The following is a 21,222-nucleotide window of genomic DNA, read 5'->3' on the forward strand; positions in this document are numbered from 1 at the left end:
GATGCAGCCTAGAATCACATTGGCTTTTTTAGCTGCTGTATCACCCTATTGACTTGTGTTCAACTTGTGGTCTATTAGATCTCCTAGATCCCTTTCACAAATACTGTTGTCATGCCAGATGCCTTCCCTCCCCTCTTTTCTGCATCACCTTTTCCATCCTATCTGGACCCTGCTATAAATTTCTTACAAATCTTCTATTGATTTTAATTGTTATTTTATGCTTTTGTTTTAATGTCTTTCTGGTTTAATCTCTTTTTAGTATTACTATGTTTTTATACTGGAGGGGAGGGATAGCAGTTTTTAGAATTTTTAACTGTACCTTGTTTTATTGTTGTACTCTGCTTGGATTCCAAGTGATTAAGCGGAATATAAATTATTATTATTATTATTATCCTATATCTATGCATTTCATTTTTTCTGCCTAAGTACAGTACCCTACATTTCTCCCTGTTTAAGTTCATTCTGTTAGTTTTGGCCCAGCTTTCTAATCTATTCAGGTCATTTTGAATTCTGATCCTGTCATCTTAAGGATTAATAATAATAATTAATAATAATAATTTTTATTTTTATCCCGCCTTTCCATGGAGATGATCAAGGCGGCTTACAAAGGTTAAAAACATTACAATACAAGATAAAACAATTACAGTATAGGGTTAAAAGCATTACTACAAGGAATGGGAACAGGAATCAATAAAATACATTTGTCAAGGGCAACAAAAGGGAAAAATCAGTTTACGATAGTCCGGGGTCAAAAGGAAAAAGACAAGGGGCAGAGAAAGAACAATTAACTAAGGTGGGAAGGCCAACTGAAATAAATGCGTTTTTAAATTTTTCTTAAAAGAAGCTAATGAAGCGGCGGAACGGAGCTCTACAGGGAGCTTATTCCAAAGAGAAGGGGCAGCGATGGCAAAAGCCCTTTGTGAGGTCTTCACAAAATGTGACCTAGGGACCTCCAACAAATTTGTCCCGGATGTTCGAAGAGTGCGGGGCGGATTATATGGGAAGAGGCAGTCCTCCAAGTACCCTGGGCCCAAGCCATTTAGGGCTTTATAGGTCAAAACCAACACCTTGTATTGAGCTCGGAAGCGAATAGGCAGCCAGTGAAGATCTTTTAAAATAGGTGTTATATGGTCTGACCTGGAACTACCAGCGACCAGTCTAGCTGCCATATTCTGCACAATTTGCAGCTTCTGGGTTTGGTACAAGGGTTGCCCCATGTAGAGCGCATTGCAGAAATCCAATTGAGAGGTTACCATAGCATGTACAACAGTTTCAAGATCCCTACGGTCCAGGTAGGGATGCAACTGGCGTATTAGCCGAAGCTGATAACGCACTCCTGACCGTCGCATCCACCTGAGATGTCAGCTGGAGCGATGAGTCAAGGAGTACACCCAAGCTGCGCACCGAGTCCTTCAAGGGGAGCGTGACCCCGTTCAGGACCGGATGACAGATCTCACCACCCGGAGCTGGGGAACCTATCACCAGTACTTCCATTTTCCCTGGATTCACACTGAGTTTGTTTTCCCTCATCCAGCCCATTACCGACGCCAAGCAGGCATCTAGAGGAGAGATGCCATCCTTAGTTACTGCATCAGTCGGAGACACAGAGAAGACTATTTGTGTGTCATCAGCATACTGATAACACCGCGCCCCGTGTCTTCGGATGATCTCTCCCAGCGGTTTCATGTAAATGTTAAATAACATAGGGGACAGAATCGCTCCCTGAGGGACACCAGATGTAAGGGCCCTCTTATCAGAGCGACAGTCCCCCAGCTCCACCATCTAGAATTTGCCCGAGAGGTAGGACTGGAACCACTGCAAAGCAGTGCCCCCGATACCCAACCCCCTCAGGCGCTCCAGAAGGATACCATGGTCAATCGTATCGAAAGCCGCTGAGATGTCCAGAAGCACTAACAGGGACACGCTTCCCCTGTCCATGCCCAGATGGAGGTCATCAACTAAGGCGACCATGGCAGTCTCAACTCCATAGCCCGCCCGGAAGCCGGTTTGAAATGGGTCCAGAAAATCGGTGTCCTCCAAGATCGACTGAAGCTGGAAAGTGACTGCTCTCTCGATTACCTACTCCTCCTAATTTGGTGTCATCAGCAAATTTGGTAAGCATGCCCTCTATACTTTCATCCATGTCATTGATAAAGATGTTGAATAACACTGGGCCCAGGACAGAGCCCTGTGGGACCCCACTAGTCACTTCTCCCCAGGATGAAGAGAAGCCATTGCTGAGCACCCTTTGGGTTTGGCCAGTCAACCACTTACAAATGCACTTAATAGTTGCATTGTCTAGACCACATTTTATTATCTTGTTTGCAAGAATATCAAGAGGGAATCTTGTCAACGGCCTTACTGAAATCAAGATATGCTATATCCACAGCATTCCCTTCATCTGCCAAGCTGGTAATTTCATTTGTCCCATTCCAGAGATAAATCAAGACTTTAACAGCCAGTGAATGTGATGAGAAAATCCTAAGAGCCAACCAATACCCATCCAGATCCACCAGCCACCTAGGGCAGGCTATTTTAATCAATCTCCCTGCTCTTGCAGAGGCTCTGGGTCCAAGTGAGTCTAGTAATACATCCATGATGACTGAATGATAGAGAGTTCCTCCATACATTCCTCACTATCTCATCCAATACACAAAACGATATCCCAGGTATCTCTTCCAGAATGTGTGGAGCCAGGTATCAATTGACACAGGCATATAGTTGTTTTCAAGGTCATGAAGTCACTACCATCAGGATGGTGTCAGGTGTGGATTCTTTTTCCCCCCAACAACTCCCCTGTGACTACAGAGGCTGTTGGGCAGTGTGCCAGGCAAGAGCCACCTCCCTCCCCATTGGCCATGTTGGTTAGGACTCATGGGATTTGTAAGGCCCAGAAAATATGATGAACCACAGTTGCCTCTGTTGCTGTAATCAAAGAGATTCCAAGCTTTGCCCTGGGGACCCACCTTCAAAACTGGAGAGTTTGGGGGTGGAACCTCTGGTTAGTGTCATGGAATCACAAAAGATCCTTGCAATGCTGCCTTTCTCAATCTCCATGTCCCATCTGACATTGCACAGCTGACGGTAACCCTGCTTTATCCAACCAAATCTTTGTGATGCAAGCCAGATCATCACATTCATCCAGCAACGTCCAGTTTCCACATTCATTGGCAGGGCATTTTGCTGTGGCACTTTCACCAATATGCTCATCACTTTACTCTTTTTTTCTCATTTTCTTATATATCTCTCTGCATTTTAAAATTGCAGCCATTTTGAATCATGAAAAGCAATAGCGTGCCATTCTTGGAACCCAAACAGCTTTTCCATTTTGTTATGGCTTTAGGTGACAATTATGTCCCATCAGCACTGTCAGGTCACTGTGACACTGGACTCTGTCCAGGCACAGGATTCTCCTTCCTTTGTCACCAATAGTCTTTTCCTCCTAGGTGGCTTGATTCCAAAGAGCCGGTAAGCAGCCTTTCGATACTTCTTCGACATGATATTGTACAAGATTGGGTTGATGGCAGCACTCAGGTAGAAGAGGACAAACGATACCAGGTTGCAGTACTGGCTGATGACAGCTATTTCCAAGGATCCAGCTTCAAAGGATTTGGAAAACAGGTAACGCCCTATGTGGAAAGGCAACCAGCAGAGTATGAAAGCAAAAACCACCACAGCTAGAAAGAAAGAGACACAGAGAGGTTAGATCTTAATGACAGGAGAATTAAGGACATTGTGATATTTAATAATAATAATAATAATTTGTTTTATTTATATACCGCTATTCCAAAGATCATAGCGGTGAACAGCAAGTAAGCTAATTAGCAAGTAAGCTAATTTGCCCCCCCAACAGTCTGGGTACTCATTTTAGCGACCTCGGAAGGATGCAAGCCTGAGTCGAGCTTGGGCCCTTTTGCTGGTCTTGAACTCGCAACCTTGTGGTTTCGAGTGAATGGCTGCAGTACAGGCATTTAACCGCTGCACCACCAGGGCTCATCTTTCTTCCTCAATATTGCTGGAGGATGTAAAGACCTGGTATAAAGTGTTGTCCAGGGTAGATCTGGTATTGTGGCTTGCCCAGCCTAGGATGCAGCACTGTGGACTAAAGCTGCATTTACATTGCAGAGTTAATATGCTTTGATACCACTTTAATTGCTATAGCACAGTGCTATGAAATTCTAGGATTTATAGTATGTGAGATATTTAGCCTTCTCTGTTAGAGAGCTCTGGTGTCAGAACAAACTACAAATCCCAGGACTCCATAGAATGATCCATGGCAGTTAAAGCAATGTAAAACTGCATTAATTCTGTAATGTAGCAGCAGCCTCACTCAGAGATGTGCGGTATTCTGCTTTTTAGTTCCTGGTCCACATTTTGCTGCTGAACATTTTGTGTGATCCTGTGCACGAGTGGTAAACTGGAAAGTCCCAAGTTCAAATCTTGCATTGTGCATCTTTTAAAGAAAAAAATTAAAATAGCATGAGATACTTTGCTATGTGGAGTAGGGGACATGCTACTGCCTAAACCTCCCAGCCAATGTAGCCAGGAGATTCTGGGAGTTGTATTTCAAAAAAGCAATTTGTCTTCTGTCCATTACATTCTTTCCACTGACCCTTCCATGATATTCTATGGGTGGCAAAGGCTAGAAACGGGGAATGTGGGAGCATGAAAGCCATACATCAAGAGTGAGACTCATGTGGACTTCCAGATGTTGTTGCATTACAAGTTGCAGCATATCTAGCCAGCATAGCTAATGGTGAGAGATGCAGTTCAAGCACAACTGGAAGGTTGTACAAGTTCAATCCCTGTCACAGATCCATAGGGGTATAAGCCTCCTCATAATTCCAATATTCTTGTTGTTGTGCCTTCAAGTCACTTCCAACTTATGGCACCCTTAAGGTGAGACTATCATGGAGTTTTCCTGGCAAGATTTGTTCAGAGGCAGTTTGCCTTTGCCTTCTGCTGAGGCTGAGAGAGTGTGATTTGGCCAATGTCACCCATTGGGTTTCCCTAGCTGAGCAGGGATTTGAACCCTGGTCTCCATGCTCAAACCAGTACACCATGCTCTGTTCACTACACCATGTCAATGCTCTCCTCTCCCCAAAATTTAAGGAGCCCTAGTGGCGCAGTGGTTAACTGCCAGTACTGCAGCCACAACATTGTGAGTTTGATACCAGAGGACTCTAGATTGACTCAGCCTTCCTTCCTTTTGTAGTTCAGTAAAATGAGTATCCAGTTTGTTGGGGCCAATTGGCTTACATACTGTAAACTGCTTAAAGAGTGCTGAGTTCACTATGAAACTGAATAGAAATGTGAAATGCTAAAATCATGCCATGCAGGTGTGTAACTATTGGGGGCGAGAGTGGCAAAATGAAGGCATTGCCTTCCTAATAAGATTTCTCTTCCCTCCCCCCCACCCCGACACACATCTGTGAACTTTTCCTTAATTCCCCAAATTTCCCCAGTCATTAGAAATACAGGTTAGGCATCCAAACAAAAGAGACCAGCAAAGATACTAGGGAATGCAAACACAGCAAGATAGTGCCATGCATGAATGCTTTTCAGTGTTGCACTTTCTACAATGCTAAAAATTTGGGGACTGGTGGAAAATTCCACTGGTGACAGAATTCTTATTTGGGAGGGGGAATATGGCCCTCATTTTGTCCCTTCCCTCGTAACTACACCCCAGTGCCAGGCCTTATACTGGTTTAAATAGAAGGGAACTTTTAAAAAAAAATATGCTAGCAAAAAGAAACATCTCCTGTTGAGGTTTTTGTGAGGAAGAAGGGCTCTGGATGCAGTAGTAGCTTTTCTGAAGATCTATCCCATAGTGTTTCCACTCCCACCTCCTCCATCAAAAAATGGCTCTTCCAGAAAAGCAGCCCTTATCAATCACCGAGCAAAAGTTTTGGAGAAATTTAAATTTGCATCTGTCACTGCAATACTCATGCTTCTCCCAACCACATTTGCCTGCGGAGGGTATTTCATCACCGAAAAGCTCCCTTCTCATTGCAGGAGGGCAGCCTGGAGAAGGACCTCCTGATCATTAAGTCTTTGGGAAAGGCAATAAATACTGTACACACTTTGTTTGGAGGGTCGTAATACAAACAGAAAACCATTGAAAAATAGGCAAGTCACACTCTCTTAGCCTCAGAAGAGGGCAATGGCAAACCCCTCTGAAGACACTTGCCAACAAAACCCTATGGTAGGATCGCCTTAGGATTGCCATAAGTCAAAAATTACTTGGAGTCACACAAAAACAACAATATATCATATATACTCGACTATAAGTCAACCTCATGTATAAGTCAAGGTCAACTTATGGGGCCAAAATTATGGATTTTGGTATGACCCATGGATAAGTCAAGGGTCAGACTTCGGGAGGGAGCCCAGCTAGGGACAGGCTGCAGGATGATCAGCCACCCTTCCTAGCTTCTCCCCTGCTTGGCTGTCCCTTGCAGAGGCAGCTCAGCTGGGGAGAGGCTCAGGTCAATTACCGTATTGACCCATGAATAAGTTGACTCAGGTTTTTGAGGTCAATGTTCTGACCTAAATTTCTCAAGTTATACACAGGTGCATATGGTATATTTTTTTAAAATCTCTCTCCCCGCTCTCTCACTCTCATTTTTTCTTTTCTTTCTTTGGCTCTGAAGATAAAAAGCTTCGCTGCTTCTGAATATTAGCCAAACAATTCCACAACAATCCTCTTGGGAAATAATTTTAATATATTTGCCTCTTTAGTGCACATTTTCTACACTACATTCAATCATGAGAAACCCAAAACTTCTCAGCAAGGGAAAGAACTGCAGACCAAGCATTTTGAAGTTGGGTCTGTTTCTCAATATATCAATAAGAACAGCAAAGAGCCAAAAGGCTAGACAGATGATAAAGGACAGACTGACCATCAGACAAGTCACATTCTAAATGTAAGCTTTCTGTCTGGAATATTATTCTGGTGGCCATGCTAATAAGAGGAGTCTTGAAAAAGTGCACTCCTGAGCATTCATCCTAATTGTTTTCTGTGTATTTACCAGAAATACCCCGCTCCTTTCCATTCTGCCTTCATTACAACTTTGAATACATCTGGGCAAGAGAATAAATGAAATCTAGGTATAATAAATAATAATACTCAGAAAATAGGATGGAACAAGGGAACAGCTGACATTTGCTCAGGGCCTCCAACAATTCCTTAATGTCCCAGGACCTTCTGTTCCATCTACAGAAGCTAGTTACCCACTGCCCGAAGTGGCCATCTCACTCAACATCATGTCACCTATGGGCTGTATGTGGCCTCCAAATCCATCTGCATGGCTTTCAGACTCTTCTTAACCTAATCTCCCTCTTAATTTCCAACAGAGAATTGTGCCTTCATAAACCACCAGACACTCAAAGAGTAAAGATATACAATTAAGCACTAATGTTAAAATTGTGCAAGCCATTGTATTCCCCATCCTCATGTACAGATGCAAGAGCTGGACAGGGAAGAAAGCGAATAAGAAGAAAAACAACTCATTTGAGATGTGGTGCTGGAGAAGAGTGCTGAAGATACCGTATATGGTCAAAAAGACAAACAGATGAAGTCTGAATTCTTCCTGGAAGCCAAAATAATCAAACTGAGGCTGTTTGGACACATCAGTGATAAGGTACAACTCACTAGAAAAGTCAATAATGCAAGGAAAGGAGGAGGGAAGTAGAAAGGGAGGAAGACCCCATGCTAGATGGATAAAGGAGGTCACAGGTCTGAATCTACAGGATCTGAGTGGAGCAGTGGAGGACGGGGGGTCTTGGAGATGTCTCATCCACAAGGTCACCATGAGTTGGAGCTGACTCACAGGCAACTGACAACAACAACAACAACAACAGTATATAGACAGTTGTAGTAGTACCTTTGAGACTAACTGAAAGAAAGAAGTTGGCAGCATGAGCTTTCATAGACTTAAGTCTACTTGCTCAGGTTCACCACGCTGGGCTTCCTGCATATTCATCTAAGGAAGTAGAAAGAAGTTGGCAGCATGAGCTTTCGTAGGCTTAAGTCTACTTTGAATTCTGTGCTTTTATGTAGACTTAAGTATACGAAAGCTCATGCTGCCAACTTCATTCTTTCAGTTAGTCTCAAACGTGCTACTACACATCTCTCTACATACTGATTCTACAGAGTAACATGGCTATATCTTTAAATTCAGCAACAACAACAAACCACCAGAGGGCTTGATTCTTCTGTAAAGCAAACTCCTACTCTTTTTCTCTCCCTATCCTCTCCCAACAATGCTCTCTTTAAGAGTTCTTTCCACAAAGTATCCTAATATTCCAGCCCCCTAACTGTATGAATATGTTCAATAACCTGAGGTTTTAATATCACTCTGTGTGCATCTACACTGTAGAAACAATGCAGTTTGACAGCACTTTAACTGCCATGGTTCCATCCTACAGAATTCTGGAATTTGTAGTTAGGTGAAGCATCAGCACTCTTTGGCATAAGACTTTGGAAAACTACAATTCCAAAGATTCCATAGGCTGGACCTACAGCACTTAATATGGTGTCAAATTGCATTATTTGTACACAGTATAGATGCATTCTCTGTCATTGCATCTGAAGAAGTGGATTGATATTCACAAAAGCTCATGGTAAACCAAAAATCAGTCTTAAAAGTGCTGCAAGATTCTCTTTTTTTCCTCTCTCCCAGAGATGTCTCTACCTTTGAAAAGATGGTAGACCTCAGTGTGAACATAGGTGTGTGCACACATGTGTGTCCATGCATCCACATACAGAGATTATAGGGAAACACCAATGTGAAGCTGCTGCATTGCTTTGCATTGCACTGGGCTTAGAAATAGCAACTAGCCCACCGTCACCCGAAAGGTTGAATGCAGATTTGAAACTGGGTGTCCCCAGTTCTAGTCTAGTCCTACTCTCTACTGGTTCCCCAGGTATCTGTTCCTTTTTATCTGTACACCATCAATGTTTCCATGGCTGTTTATCCTGTGTGGCTGCCAGACTGCTTGATGGAGTGGAAATATGGCACACCTCAGCTGAAATTCTGCTAGAATCCACTGTGAAAGAGGTGAGCCATAATGGAAAAAAATAAAAGAAAATATGAATAAGGAAAACAAGTCATATCTCAGAAAGTAAACATAAGTATGATAAAAATGCCATAGCAATATCAGAATAGGATTAGAAAAGGACACATCAGTGACAAAATGTGTAAAAAGATTTTTATGTTAGAAGTTACAAGGGATGCATAAAGAGAAGGGAGAAAATAATACTCATAATCTGTTCCTTTACATAGAATCCTGGGATTTGTAGTTTGGTGAGTGGAATAATAGTGCTATAACTGTGGAGTATAATTGTGTACATCTAGATAAGATTCTCAAGTGTAAAGATATACAATGGAGCACTGAAGTTAGAATTGTCCAAAGCCAGTGAATTGCTCAACACCATGTACAGAGGTGAGAGCTGTACAGTGAAGACAGTAAGAAAATCAACTCATTTGAGATCTGATGCTGGAGAAGAGTACTGAGTATACCATGGACAGCAAAAAAGACAAACAAATGGATCCTAGCACAGATCAACTCTCTCTCTCCTTGGAAGCCAAGATGATGAAACTCAGGCTGTCGTACTTTGGCCACAACATGAGATGGGCTGACTTTGTTAACAGTTGCCAAAAGCTTGCATGAATAAAATGGTAGAAGAATAACAGAGAGGGGAACAACTTAGCATCCTTTGGAAGGAATATCCACAATCTAGGAACAGCTCCCTGAGAAGGCCTTTTCTGTGCCCTTAATAAAAGCACCTATGAGGGTAATGGGTCCAAGAAGATGGTATCCTGCAAAGATCTTACATTCAAGACAGGCTCACTTAAGGAAACACTATATTTCAGATGAGCTGTCCCCAAATTCCATAGAGCCTCATTGTTCACTCCTTTGAACAGTACCCTATTTCCAAAGAGTGACTTCTCAGCCCCCAGGACCCAGAGTGGAAGCAAAAAGTTAAATTTCTCCCCTGTATGTCTGCTCAGCCTTCTCCCAGCTGATCTTAAAAAAAAACCTATACATAAAGCTAGAGAACTGTGACCCATCCTTTCACACTGTGCATACTCCCCTAAATTAATATGCAGACAATTCTGTGTGTACTTATCTGATGACTCCCATTCCTGATCAAATCCATTCTGTTTAGTTAAATTAAAAGAAAAATAAATAGCACTCTAGACAGTGCTTTAGATTTCATAAAATGGATGCTTTGGTAATAGAATACAATGAGTGTGTCTACTCAGAAGTCAATATCATTCCATAACTGGATTGGCATGTTAAGGAAAATGCAACATGGGATATACAGTAGAGAAATAAAACATGTATGTGAAAGTCACTATGACTAAGCAAAAGCAACTAAGAAGCCACACAGGTGTAAAAGCTAATGTAATTTAGCAGTCCTAAATGCCAAGGACAGAAATATGGAATGTACAATTGAGAACACCTGAGTATCATTAAGTGTACAAGGTGAAATGATGAAATCCTTAAGTATGGGTTGAACTATGAGAGCCAATCAAAATGGATGTTTCCCACTGGGTGGAAACTGACTAAGTGGGTGGTGTTCAACGATGGCTATAATAATTGCTATGATTGCCAATGTATTTTGTGGGGAGTTGTGTAAATAGTTTGGAGATTATAGAGATTGTGATTTGTGAGGGCATTAGTATTTATATATAGTAGAATAAAGTAGATCTTTTATATAAGACTACTGAGTTGTCTGGTGTCTTGAATAAAGATACAAAAACCAGCAGGATCCTGGAGAAGTATAAAGACTTCTGTGGAAAAAGAGTGAAAAGGCTTGGAGAGTTTGTCAGGGTCTTCAGCCTATTCTCTGAAACTCTGCTGCTTTAGAAAAAAGCATTAACCACTGGCCAAAACTGGTCAGTGCCGGTGCATAACAAGGTGGTGAGTTAGAGCCAGAGGTAAAGAGCTACAACTCCCATCATCCCTGACATGGCACCCTTTACTTAAATTCAAATTAATAGATGGTGCATGGATTGTTTTATAAAAACTGATTATTAAAAATGTAATTTAATATTTTAGTTATTAAAGACATTTTTGCTTGCTAATGTTAGTCCTGTTTCTTCCACCAGCAGCTCAAGAAATATGTAAGGCATGGACCATAATGATCATGCTTTTTAAAACTACATACCTACAATACATACCTAGGAGGAAGTCTCAATGATCTTAGTGGGGTTTACATCTCAGTAGAGAGATATAAAGTTCCTCCACTTAAAGACCCATTAACCACATGCTGAACTAGGGATCACCCAGTGTGGTACAAATGTGTCCTCAGCATAGACCACATCTGTTGATGACATTTTGATAAGTTTACATGTTTGGAATGTTTTTTGTTTCTATCTAAAATGGCAGACTATTTGGAGTCCATTTTATACGAGGCGAGAGGATTTCCCCCCTCTACACAAATGGCCCATTTGCACAGCCATAAAATATACTCATAAATGATACAAAGGGGTATAAATAGCTTCTGGATTGGTTACCCATTATCACAAACTGTTGCCCAGATTCAGAGTTCTGTGTATTTTATTTATATTGCAAAAATCAATATGTTGCCCTTCAGTGACACTTTGTGAGCAGTTGTGCATGCTGTCCTTTTCAACATCTGTTATGAACGTACACAGCTAGCTAGAATCACATCTAGCTAGCCCAGTACTGGGATCTGTAGCCCTGGTCCATTTTTTTACTCAAAAGAGCATACATGTGGGCAAACAAAAAGGATATATAAATGCAGACCTACTGCTCCTCCATTTCCATATATCCAGCAGCCCTCACCTTGCAGGGCATGTGGAGCAGCTAGTGCATCAATAGTAAACCACTGGATAAGTGCATGCAGTTTTCATTCATAACAGCATCCCTGTCAGTGTTCTATGAATCAAAGCTCAATGTGGAATGGATTTTAGTTCCATGATTAGAATCAAGGGAGGCAAACTAAGATTGAGCAAATTACTTCTGCCTCTGTTACACTTCAGAAGCTGGAAGGCAAATTATCATAGTGGAGAGACAGCTCTGTTCATGTAGGTAGCAAAGCAGTAGTACATTATGAAGTAAGGTGCTCATCCTGGTAGCGCCCTTATTCACGTTTCCAAAGAGAGTCCATAAATGCTGTGCTAATCCATAACAACATACCAGTTTGACCAGTTCTCATCTGTATCAGGAATTGGGCTTTTTGTAAAGCTAACTGGCCTATTCAAGACCAATCCATCTCCAAACACAACATGGATATGCCACAATACTATATTGTGGCCAGGAGAATCCCTTGAGCCAAAGTGAGGATTGCATCTCAGCTCAGAAGGAACAGAAGTATCTAAAGGGTGGAACAGATTATTCCATCCTGTGTTCCTTTGAATCCAAAAATCATGGTCCTCCATCCCTAGGAGCCCTGGCTCCACTAGAACACTGGGTAGGATCCCAGCATGATTCAGAACCACCAAAATTCAGATTTCTAAACTGCATGGAGAACTGATATTAGCCAAGAAGACTCTGCTGCTAATAATTCACCTTTGAACACCTGGAAGGCAGTGAAAAAGCTAACCATAAAGATGCAACAGCCTTGCAGCTAGCATTCTACTTTCTTTCTGCTTTCCCTTTCTGTAATCATCCAGAAATATTTCAAGACCTAAAGAGGGCTTTGCAGGCAAAGATACACTCCAGTCAGCATTAAGCACACTTGCAAATTTTACTGATTGCAGTTGACAACTTTTTCAGCTTAGTCCTATGCATATTTACTGGGGATTAAGTACCCATATTGTCCAATAGTGCTCATCTTTCAAGGAAGAAAACAGTGCATCAGAGTCCCGAACTTTGGCTGGATCATGCCCAATGTATTGTTGCAAGTGAGACACAAGCTGCTACTGTTAGAGAAAGAATATTCTCAAACCCACTGTATTTTTTTCAAAGGGTCTGAGTGAACATGTCTGTACAGGATCAGCCCAAAATATTTTGTTGCTTCAGGCAATGGACAAATTAGTGGGCCCCCTATTACATGTACAGAAGGTGACCAGCTGAACACTGCCTTTTGTCTGGCCAATAGTAAGCCAGCATCTTCCACTGTACTTGGAGGGAGGGACAGCAGCCTAGTGGAAGGGATGCAAGACAGATCACATGGCAGACTCAGCTCTGTCCTCCAAGTTCTCATTGCTTCTCCTTGCTTCCTAGCATCTTCTACTGGAGGCAGCTGCCTCAAACTGTCTTATGGTAGAACCTGCCCTGGACACAAAACTGCTTAGCAATGCACAAAGTTACAAAAAAGACTTACTTGAAAATACAAGTTAAAGTGAGTTGCTAATTTCTTGGAGTAAAAGGACTTCCAGGAGCTAGAACTTGCTTGGTGGTCATATGACCCTTCTTACCTTTGAGAAGTTCCAATTTAACCCAATGAATACCAGTTACTGGAGATTTTCTGGGCTTCCCTGAAGATTCTTGTTAACTTGTTTGACCCTTGACCTGGCCCAGTAGGGACTTGTTACCTTTATGACTTGATTTGTTGGCTACTATGGGAAGGAGGAACCTGGACCAGAAGCTAGTTCAGCTTTCATCTGATCCAAATAGGGACATTCCTTTTTTGACTAAAACTCTGAGAATCCCCTAGCCAACATGCTCAATGGTGGCTTTGGGGAAATGATCATGTGCAGCTTGAGGGGTTGGAATGCCTCCCAATTATTTCCTCAGGTCCGCCATATAAGTCTGCCCTTTATTAATGGTGTAATAATAGCAAGGTATGTAGAGAGATCTTGTCCCTTTGTGACTAAATGAAAGAAAGAAGTTGGCAACATGAGCTTTCATAGACTTAAGTCTGCTTCCTCAGATGTCCACCAAATGTATTTGAATAAGTAGACTTACATTTATGAAAGCTCATGCTGCCAACTTCTTTCTTTCAGTTAGTCTCAAAGGTGCTATAAGATCTCGCTACATACTGATTCTACAGACTAACACAGCTATATCTTTGAATTGGAAGGTATTAAGTTACAGGGGATTTTTCATCTAGAATAAGTATTTTGTGTAACTCCAAATCTTTCATAGTTTTACATCAAAGGAGTTGGTCCAATAGACAACATGTCTCTTGTTTTTGTTTTGTTTTTCCACATCCTGGGTGCACAGAGACAAGTAGAAATACAGTAGAGTCTCGATTATCCAACCTTCGATTATCCAACATTCTGGATTATCCAGCGTTGCTGCTCAGTGATTTCTTTACATTTTCAGAGGACTGAACTGTTTATACAGTACATATTGTACATCACAATGTGCATCAGTGATTTCTTTACATTTTTAGAGGACTGTTTATACATTACAATGTTATTCCTGTAACATTACTGCAACGTTACTTTTACTGTTACTGCAATAAAACTTCAATACGTTTGCAATTCATAGTGATTTCAAGGCTTTTCTTGGACCCTCCGGATTATCCAACATTTTCGGCTATCCAACTATCAGCCCGCCCATTTATGTCTGATAATCGAGACTACTGTATAATGGAAAACATTCAAGACATCCTTACCTAACATCTTGACAGTTTGCTTGTTGTACTTGTCCCTGATGGAAGTCTTTGGTCCAATATCCTTTTTCTTCCTCCTCCAGAGTTTCCTTACAATGAGGCTGTAAAGCACAGTCAAGCAAAAGACAGGTAGAAAAAAGAAGATGCTGGATGTCCACACCATAATGGTCAGGAGCCCTGACTGGATTGCATACTCTGTGGTCCGACACTCATTTGTGTCCAGCGGATTGGTCCCATTCTCATGTTCAACCCCAACCAAGACAAAGATAGGGCCAGCACTGACAAAAGACACAGCCCAGAGCACTAGAATTACCAGCTTGACTTTGCCCTTGGTGATCACCACCTTGGCCCAGAGTGGAAAGCAGACAGCAAAATACCTCTCCACACTCAGGGCAGTGATGTTGAGGATAGTGGCATAGGTACAACTTTCACTGACAAACTGAAACAGCTTGCAGAGAAGATCCCCAAAGTTCCAGGGCCGGTACTGCCAGAGGCGGAAGAGATCCAGAGGCATACAGAGAAAAATCAGCAGGTCCGAGAAAGCCATGCTGGAAAGGTACAGGTTGGTAGTTGTCCTCATATCCCGGAACTTGGAAACCACCAGCATGGTCATCATGTTGCCTAAGATCCCAATAAGAAAGAGGAGGACGCAGGTGATGGTGATACCAGTGAGCAGAGGTGCGGGAAATAGGTGCAGCGGGTACTCAGGCCATGTGCCATTGTCATAATCCATGACCAGTTGGATGGTGCTCTTGTTGTTGTGCATCCCAAGAACTTTGAGGACTCTCTGATTGGCTTCTGGTGATCTGGAGGGACTGTGTCAGCTGTTTATCATGGCTGGGAAGGACAAGGTGGCATCAACAGTAGGAGCAAAAAGTGTTGTTGGACATCCAGCAGGTGCTGCATGAAAACAAACCAACAAGAATCCAAACCCAGTGAACAAATCAGGAGGGGAAAAAGAAGAGGAGTAGACAGCTGACGCTGAGCTAAAACTGCTTCCTGGACTCTGAGTGGCTTTCATGGAAACTGCATGTGCAGTTAATGAACTAAGTCACCTGGAACATCAAGGAGACCATGGCGACCCCCCTGTTTCTGCATCTGTGGTTGGTAATACAGGTTAGAATTAATGATAGGCCAGTTCACATGTGCATTTCATCACTGGAGCCTACTTGGTGATGCCAGCCGGCTCCCTTGAAATAAATTGCCAGAGGTATGATGCGGTGGGGCATTCACATCCCCATCCATCTACAAGTGATAAAGTGCATGTGGGAAGCAGGCTGTGGAATCAAACACTCGGGAAGAACCCAACCTCTTCCTCCAAGGCAAGACCTCCCATCCAACTGCATCCCATCCAGCCAAGCAACCCAAAGATCAGTTTATTACAGGAGGCGAAGAAAGCTTTTTGTGATAACTGTCACAAAGATAGCTCAAGCATGCAAGCCATGTGCTGCAGTGGACAAGGTTAGTGGATCCACGTTGGGTTTTATTCCCAGATAGGTACAGCCGCTAAACACTACAGAATGAGGACTGATACCACTCCCAGTAATTCCCACTCTGTGATTACCTGGAAATTCAAGACCCACTGTGACGCTCTGTGGTAATGTATTGCAGTCTTCCCCAATCTAGGTCCTTCCAAGTGACTGCAATTCCCATCATCCCAGCCAGCACAGCTGGTGATGAGATGGGTTCCAGGTCAACACATCTAGAAAGACCAGAGTTCAGAGCCCTGTTCAGCTCACTGCAAAAAATTGAATGAGACAGACTGTTCTCTCCCAGCCTAACCCAACATCACAGGATTGTTGGGAGGAGCACACCATGTGAACTTCTTGAAGAAAAAGGTAACATACAGCTGCTACAGATAAGCTGCACAGAAATAAGCTGCATGCACTGCTTTGTTTATTAATTGGATTTTTGTACTGCCGTTTTCCCAAAAGGGGATTCAAGGTGCTTCAACACTCTTTCACCGGCATCCCAGGTGCACAAGCCTTGGAGTAAGCAATGAGGTGGGATTTCACCAACTGAAACACCCACCTTCTATAAAGTTGTATGGAATCCCCTTGCAACTTACAGTGGACCCTTGTTATACGCTGGGGTTTGGTTCCAAGATCCCCCGTGTATAACAAAATCCGTGTATGCTCAAGTCCCATTAAGTATAATGACATAGCAAAATGGTGTCCCTAATAAAAAATGGAAAATCAAGGTAAATTTATACTTTTTTGGAACATTTTCAAACTGTGTATGCTTGAATCCGTGTATAAAAAATCCGTGTATAAGAAGGGCCGACTGTATATACATGTATTGAAGATGTGAAACCAGAGAAGCCGGGGAGAGGATTTTTGCTACTCTACAGCTATCCCTCCCTGTTGGATGCATGGCAGGCATCAGTAAAACAAGCGGATCAGTTCAGAATAACTACTCTCTCTCTCTCTTACACACACACACACACACACACACGAAGTAATGTGTCTTTGCAGTCCCACAGTGCATGCAAATCAGCTGTCATCTGCATATTTTTTGTTGTTAATGCGCCATTTCTGACATGGCAACCTTAAGGCCATGGAAAGATTTGTCCAGAGGGGTTTGCCTTTGCTTTTCTCTGAGGCTGAGAGAGTGTGACTTGCCCAGTGGATTTCCATAGCCAAGCAGGGATTCCAACTCTGGTCTCCAGAGTCATAGTCCACTGCTCAAGCCCCTTTACCACACTGTGAGGAAGCCCATGGATCTCACTGCCACATATCCATGCGACAGGTGAGGGTCGGCAATGTAGAGATTGCCCAGAAGTCCAAGCATGGCTTACATTAGGCCAGTGCTGTCAGTGTGGCCTAGAGGTTTGAGTGTTGGATTGGGACTCTGGAGACCAGGATTTGATTCCCTGCTTGACCATGAAACTCACTAGGAGACCTTGAGCAAGTCACACTCTCTCAGCCTCAGGGGAAGGCAATGGCAAACCTCCCCTGAACACATCTTGCCAAGAAAACCCCAGGATAGGTTTGCCTTTGGGTCGCCACAATGATTTGAAGGCACAACAAACAAAAACTGTTCCCTCTGACTGGCAGTGGCTCTCCAAAAGTCTTCTGGCCTGATTCCCTAAAGATCTTTGGCTTTACTGGGTGGCCTTCCATCCAAGTACAAACCAGGACTAACCCTGCTTAGTTTTGGAATTTAGACCAGATTGGATGCACTGAAGCTGGGTTTTGGGTCCTTTTGATGCACAGACTTAAAATGCCAGTGGACAGTTCCCTCTTTGAATCTCTCTCCTCCAGTTGTTGCTGTTGCTTTCATAAAAGGTCTTTGCTTTAGAGTGGGGAGATCTAAAAAGGCCTTTCTTTCTTTCTTTCTTTCTTTCTGGGGTGAAGGGCCCCATCCCACACAAAGCAAATGGAAAATGTCTCCCCGCCACCACCTTTCTACCTTGTGGCTACGTGCCTCCAAGTTGTTTGGGGCTGAGAAAGTGTGACTCAGCCAAGGTCATCCGATGGGTTTCCACAGCCCAGGGAGGGATAAAACCCTGATCTCCAGAGTCGCCATCCACACTGGAGAAATAATGCGGTTTGACACCACTTTAACTGCAATGGCTCAAGGCTATAGCATTGTGGGGTTTGTGGTTTGTTGTGGCACTAGAGCTTTGCTTTGTGTCAATGGTTTGACTCCTCTCTGGGCTGTGGAACAAACTACAAATCCTAGGGTTTGACCCCTCTCTCGGCGGTGGAACAAACTACAAATCCCAGGTTTGGATTCCTTTATGGGCTGTGGAAGAAACTACAGTTCCTAGGGTTTGAGTCCTCCCTATCCTTGAGCCATGTCCCTTTGAAGTGGTTTCAAACCGCATCATTTCTCCAGTGCGGATGCTCCAAGCACTGCGCCCCTTTGGCTCAGGCTCTTCGACCCACCTGTCAGTAGATCCCTTCTCTCTTTCCTCCCGCGACATCCCTGGCTGGGGATCGGTTAGCCTGGCAGCCTTGGGATCCGGTGATCTACTTTCTGGTTGGCCCCAGCAGATCCTCCGGGCCGGATCGGGTCAGGGCAAAGCAAGGCTCGAGAAGGATCCGAAGAGGAGGGGATCAAGCCGGTCCAACTCAAGTCCTGCAACTTCGCAGGGCTTCTGCCAACACCTCAAGGGCGCCTCTGAGCATGGACAGAGTGCCGCCGCCTCCTCCTCCTGCTCTCATCCAGACTTTCCAGGGAAAACCTACAGCGAGGAGAAGATGGAGAGGAGTCCAAAAAAGAAAAGGAAAGAAAACATTTTTTTTAAAGTGTCATTGGATCGACCCTTTGGCTGGAAAAGCAGGATCCCCTGGGCGCCTGGGTGGAACCCTCGCCCGCAGAGGGGGGTGGCTCGATCTCCCTCGGGGGCTGCAGTCCTCTTCTCCGTCCGCCGCCCTCTTGAACCCCCTGAAGGTGGAGGATGGAGGATCGAAGGATCCCCGGATCTCTCTGGATCTCCCGCGAAGGGATCGGGAAGCTTCGGTGGGGATCCTGCGACCTGGAGGCGTCCCTGCGAGGAAGTGCCCCTTCTGGCCCTGATCCGGGTCGATGTCGGTTTTTATCCTCAGGGATCCCCTGCGCCTCAGCGGCTGAGGACGCCCCTCCTCAGGCCCAGGAAGAGGCCCCCTTTTATGCTGTCCTGAGAAGGGAGGGAGAGATGCCTATCTATCTGTCTATCTGAATAAATTCTTCCCTTCTTTTTCCCTTTTAAAATATAACTATACAATTGGAACTGGATAGGTGTGTGTGTGTGTGTGTGTGTGTGTGTGTGTATTATTCATACATGTATGAATAAATTCTTCCCTTACTACTTTCCCCCTTGTTTAAAATATCACTATACAGCTGGAACTGGGGAGGTTAACCAGTTCATTGCATGAGAATCCAAAAACAGGCTGGGATAAAGAAGGGGAGTTATTCACTCACGATACTGTGCAGTAAAATGGTCTCCTTAGATAATCATGTATTAATCTGAGTTACGAGTAAAAGACTGGTTTATAGATGAGAATACGATTTACGTCTGTATATTTGTGTGTGTGTGTCTGTAAATGACAACGTAAGGGAGTAAAAACCGAAAATTGAAAGCATATAGTCAGTGTATGTACTGGTGATAAAACATGGATACATATATTGATAAGATGACATACAATTGTTTTTGATCATCACATATACACTATAATAATGATAATAATAATAACGGGTTGTAGATTGAAACAATTAGAATCAAGAAAGAAGACTAACTAGATTACAGAATTACAGATATAAGAGTACTGTAAAGTTGCATGTAAAAATGTTGTCTGTATCCTTGCTTTGCTGCATGGGACTGTTATTTGCTGTCAAACAATAAAAAAAAATAAAATTATAACTCTGTGTGTGTGTGTAGTTATATTTTTAAAAGGGGGGAAAGAAGTAAGGGAAGAATTTAATCACTGTATTTGTTTCTTTCCCTCTATCCTGTCTTTCTCTGAATAGAAGGGACTTATACCTGGAAATCTCATGCTTCAGTCTAAAAACTCCATCAATCCATTTTTTATTCCCAGGAAAATCTATCTTAAAAGTAGGGCTTTTGGCTGCATCCACACTGGAGCAATGATCTGCACTGACACCACTTCAACAGCCATGGCTCCATGCTATGGAATTCTGGGAGCTGTAGTTTGTTGCAGCACCAGAAGTTGGAGGCAGATTTTTGGCTGTACCCACACTGGAGCAATGATCTACTTTGACACCACTTTAACTGCCATAGCTCCATGCTATGGAATTCTCTGGTGCCACAACAAACTACAGCTCCCAGAGTTCCATAGCATGGAGTCATGGCAGTTAAAATGGTGTCAAACTAGATCATTGCTCCAGTGTGGATGCAACAGGAGTTTAATGTGGCAGGATTATCTGCCTCTTCCTTCTTGAGTGCCTTCAAGCCATTTCTGATTTATGTTGCCCCTATCACAGGGGCTGGGGCTGAGAAAGTGTGACCTGCCCTAAATCATCCAGTGGGTTTCACGGCCAAGCTGAGATTCAAACCTGGATCTCCAGAGTAGCAGTCCCAACACTCAAACTGCTACACCACCTCTTCAAGTTAGTTCAATCTCTGTGGCCCAAAACACACAGCAGAAATCGTCCAGTTGGAGATCGCTTGAACCACCTTGACTCAGTGCCTGGGAATTGTAGTTCATTGTGGCCTCAGAGCTCTCTGACAGAGAAGACTCAGTGTTTCGGAAAATGACATTCTCACATACAGTACCAATGGCATATAGAGGTCTGTCCCTGGCTTTACACTCCACCAAATGCATCCGAGGAAATAGACTTTAAGTCTACAAATGCTCATGCTGCCAGTTCCTTTCTTTCAGATAGTCTCAGAGTTGCTATAAGATCTTTCTACATACTGCTTCTACAGAATAATACAGCTATATCTTTGAATTCTTTCTTTCAGTGAGTCTCAAAGGTGTGCTACAAGATCTCTCAACATTCAGAAAACTATAGTTCCCAGTATTCCCTAGCATTTAGCCATGGCAGTTCAAGTGGTCTCAAACTGGATGATTTCTGCAGTGTGTCCTGGATAGATATCAAATCTCCATACTATCTCTATATTGGAAATCTCTATATTTTGTATGTTGTGCGACAACTTTGTAGAATCTAACTCAGGCTTGGGATTGTGCAGCATGCCAGAGGTTGCTAATTGCAACACGGAGCATTTGGTCCTGCTG

At 43.2% G+C, this 21,222-nt stretch overlaps 1 protein-coding gene across 1 annotated transcript; it reads right to left on the reverse strand.

Annotated features, from left to right (window-relative positions):
- Positions 1-2,332: 2,332 nt before the first annotated feature.
- On the reverse strand, positions 2,333-18,493 carry LOC121924766 (growth hormone secretagogue receptor type 1-like). Its single transcript, XM_042456158.1, has 3 exons — positions 18,430-18,493; positions 14,543-15,439; positions 2,333-3,677 (listed from the first exon to the last, which is right to left on the reverse strand). Exons 2-3 carry the CDS (start codon positions 15,303-15,305, stop codon positions 3,370-3,372), a joined length of 1,071 nt encoding a protein of 356 aa, XP_042312092.1. The 5' UTR covers positions 15,306-15,439; positions 18,430-18,493; the 3' UTR covers positions 2,333-3,369.
- Between the last annotated feature and the right edge of the window lie 2,729 nt (positions 18,494-21,222).

The sequence above is a fragment of the Sceloporus undulatus genome, chromosome 3 (genome assembly GCF_019175285.1).
Source record: "Sceloporus undulatus isolate JIND9_A2432 ecotype Alabama chromosome 3, SceUnd_v1.1, whole genome shotgun sequence".
Taxonomy (NCBI): Eukaryota; Metazoa; Chordata; class Lepidosauria; order Squamata; family Phrynosomatidae; genus Sceloporus; species Sceloporus undulatus.

Excerpts from the sequence above, each read along its gene's own strand:
- LOC121924766 (XM_042456158.1), bottom strand. The coding sequence starts at position 15,305 with ATGCACAACAACAAGAGCACCATCCAACTGGTCATGGATTATGACAAT. Across the intron at positions 3,678-14,542 it reads GCAAACTGTCAAGATGTTAG|CTGTGGTGGTTTTTGCTTTC; the intron begins GTAAGGATGTCT and ends CTTTCTTTCTAG.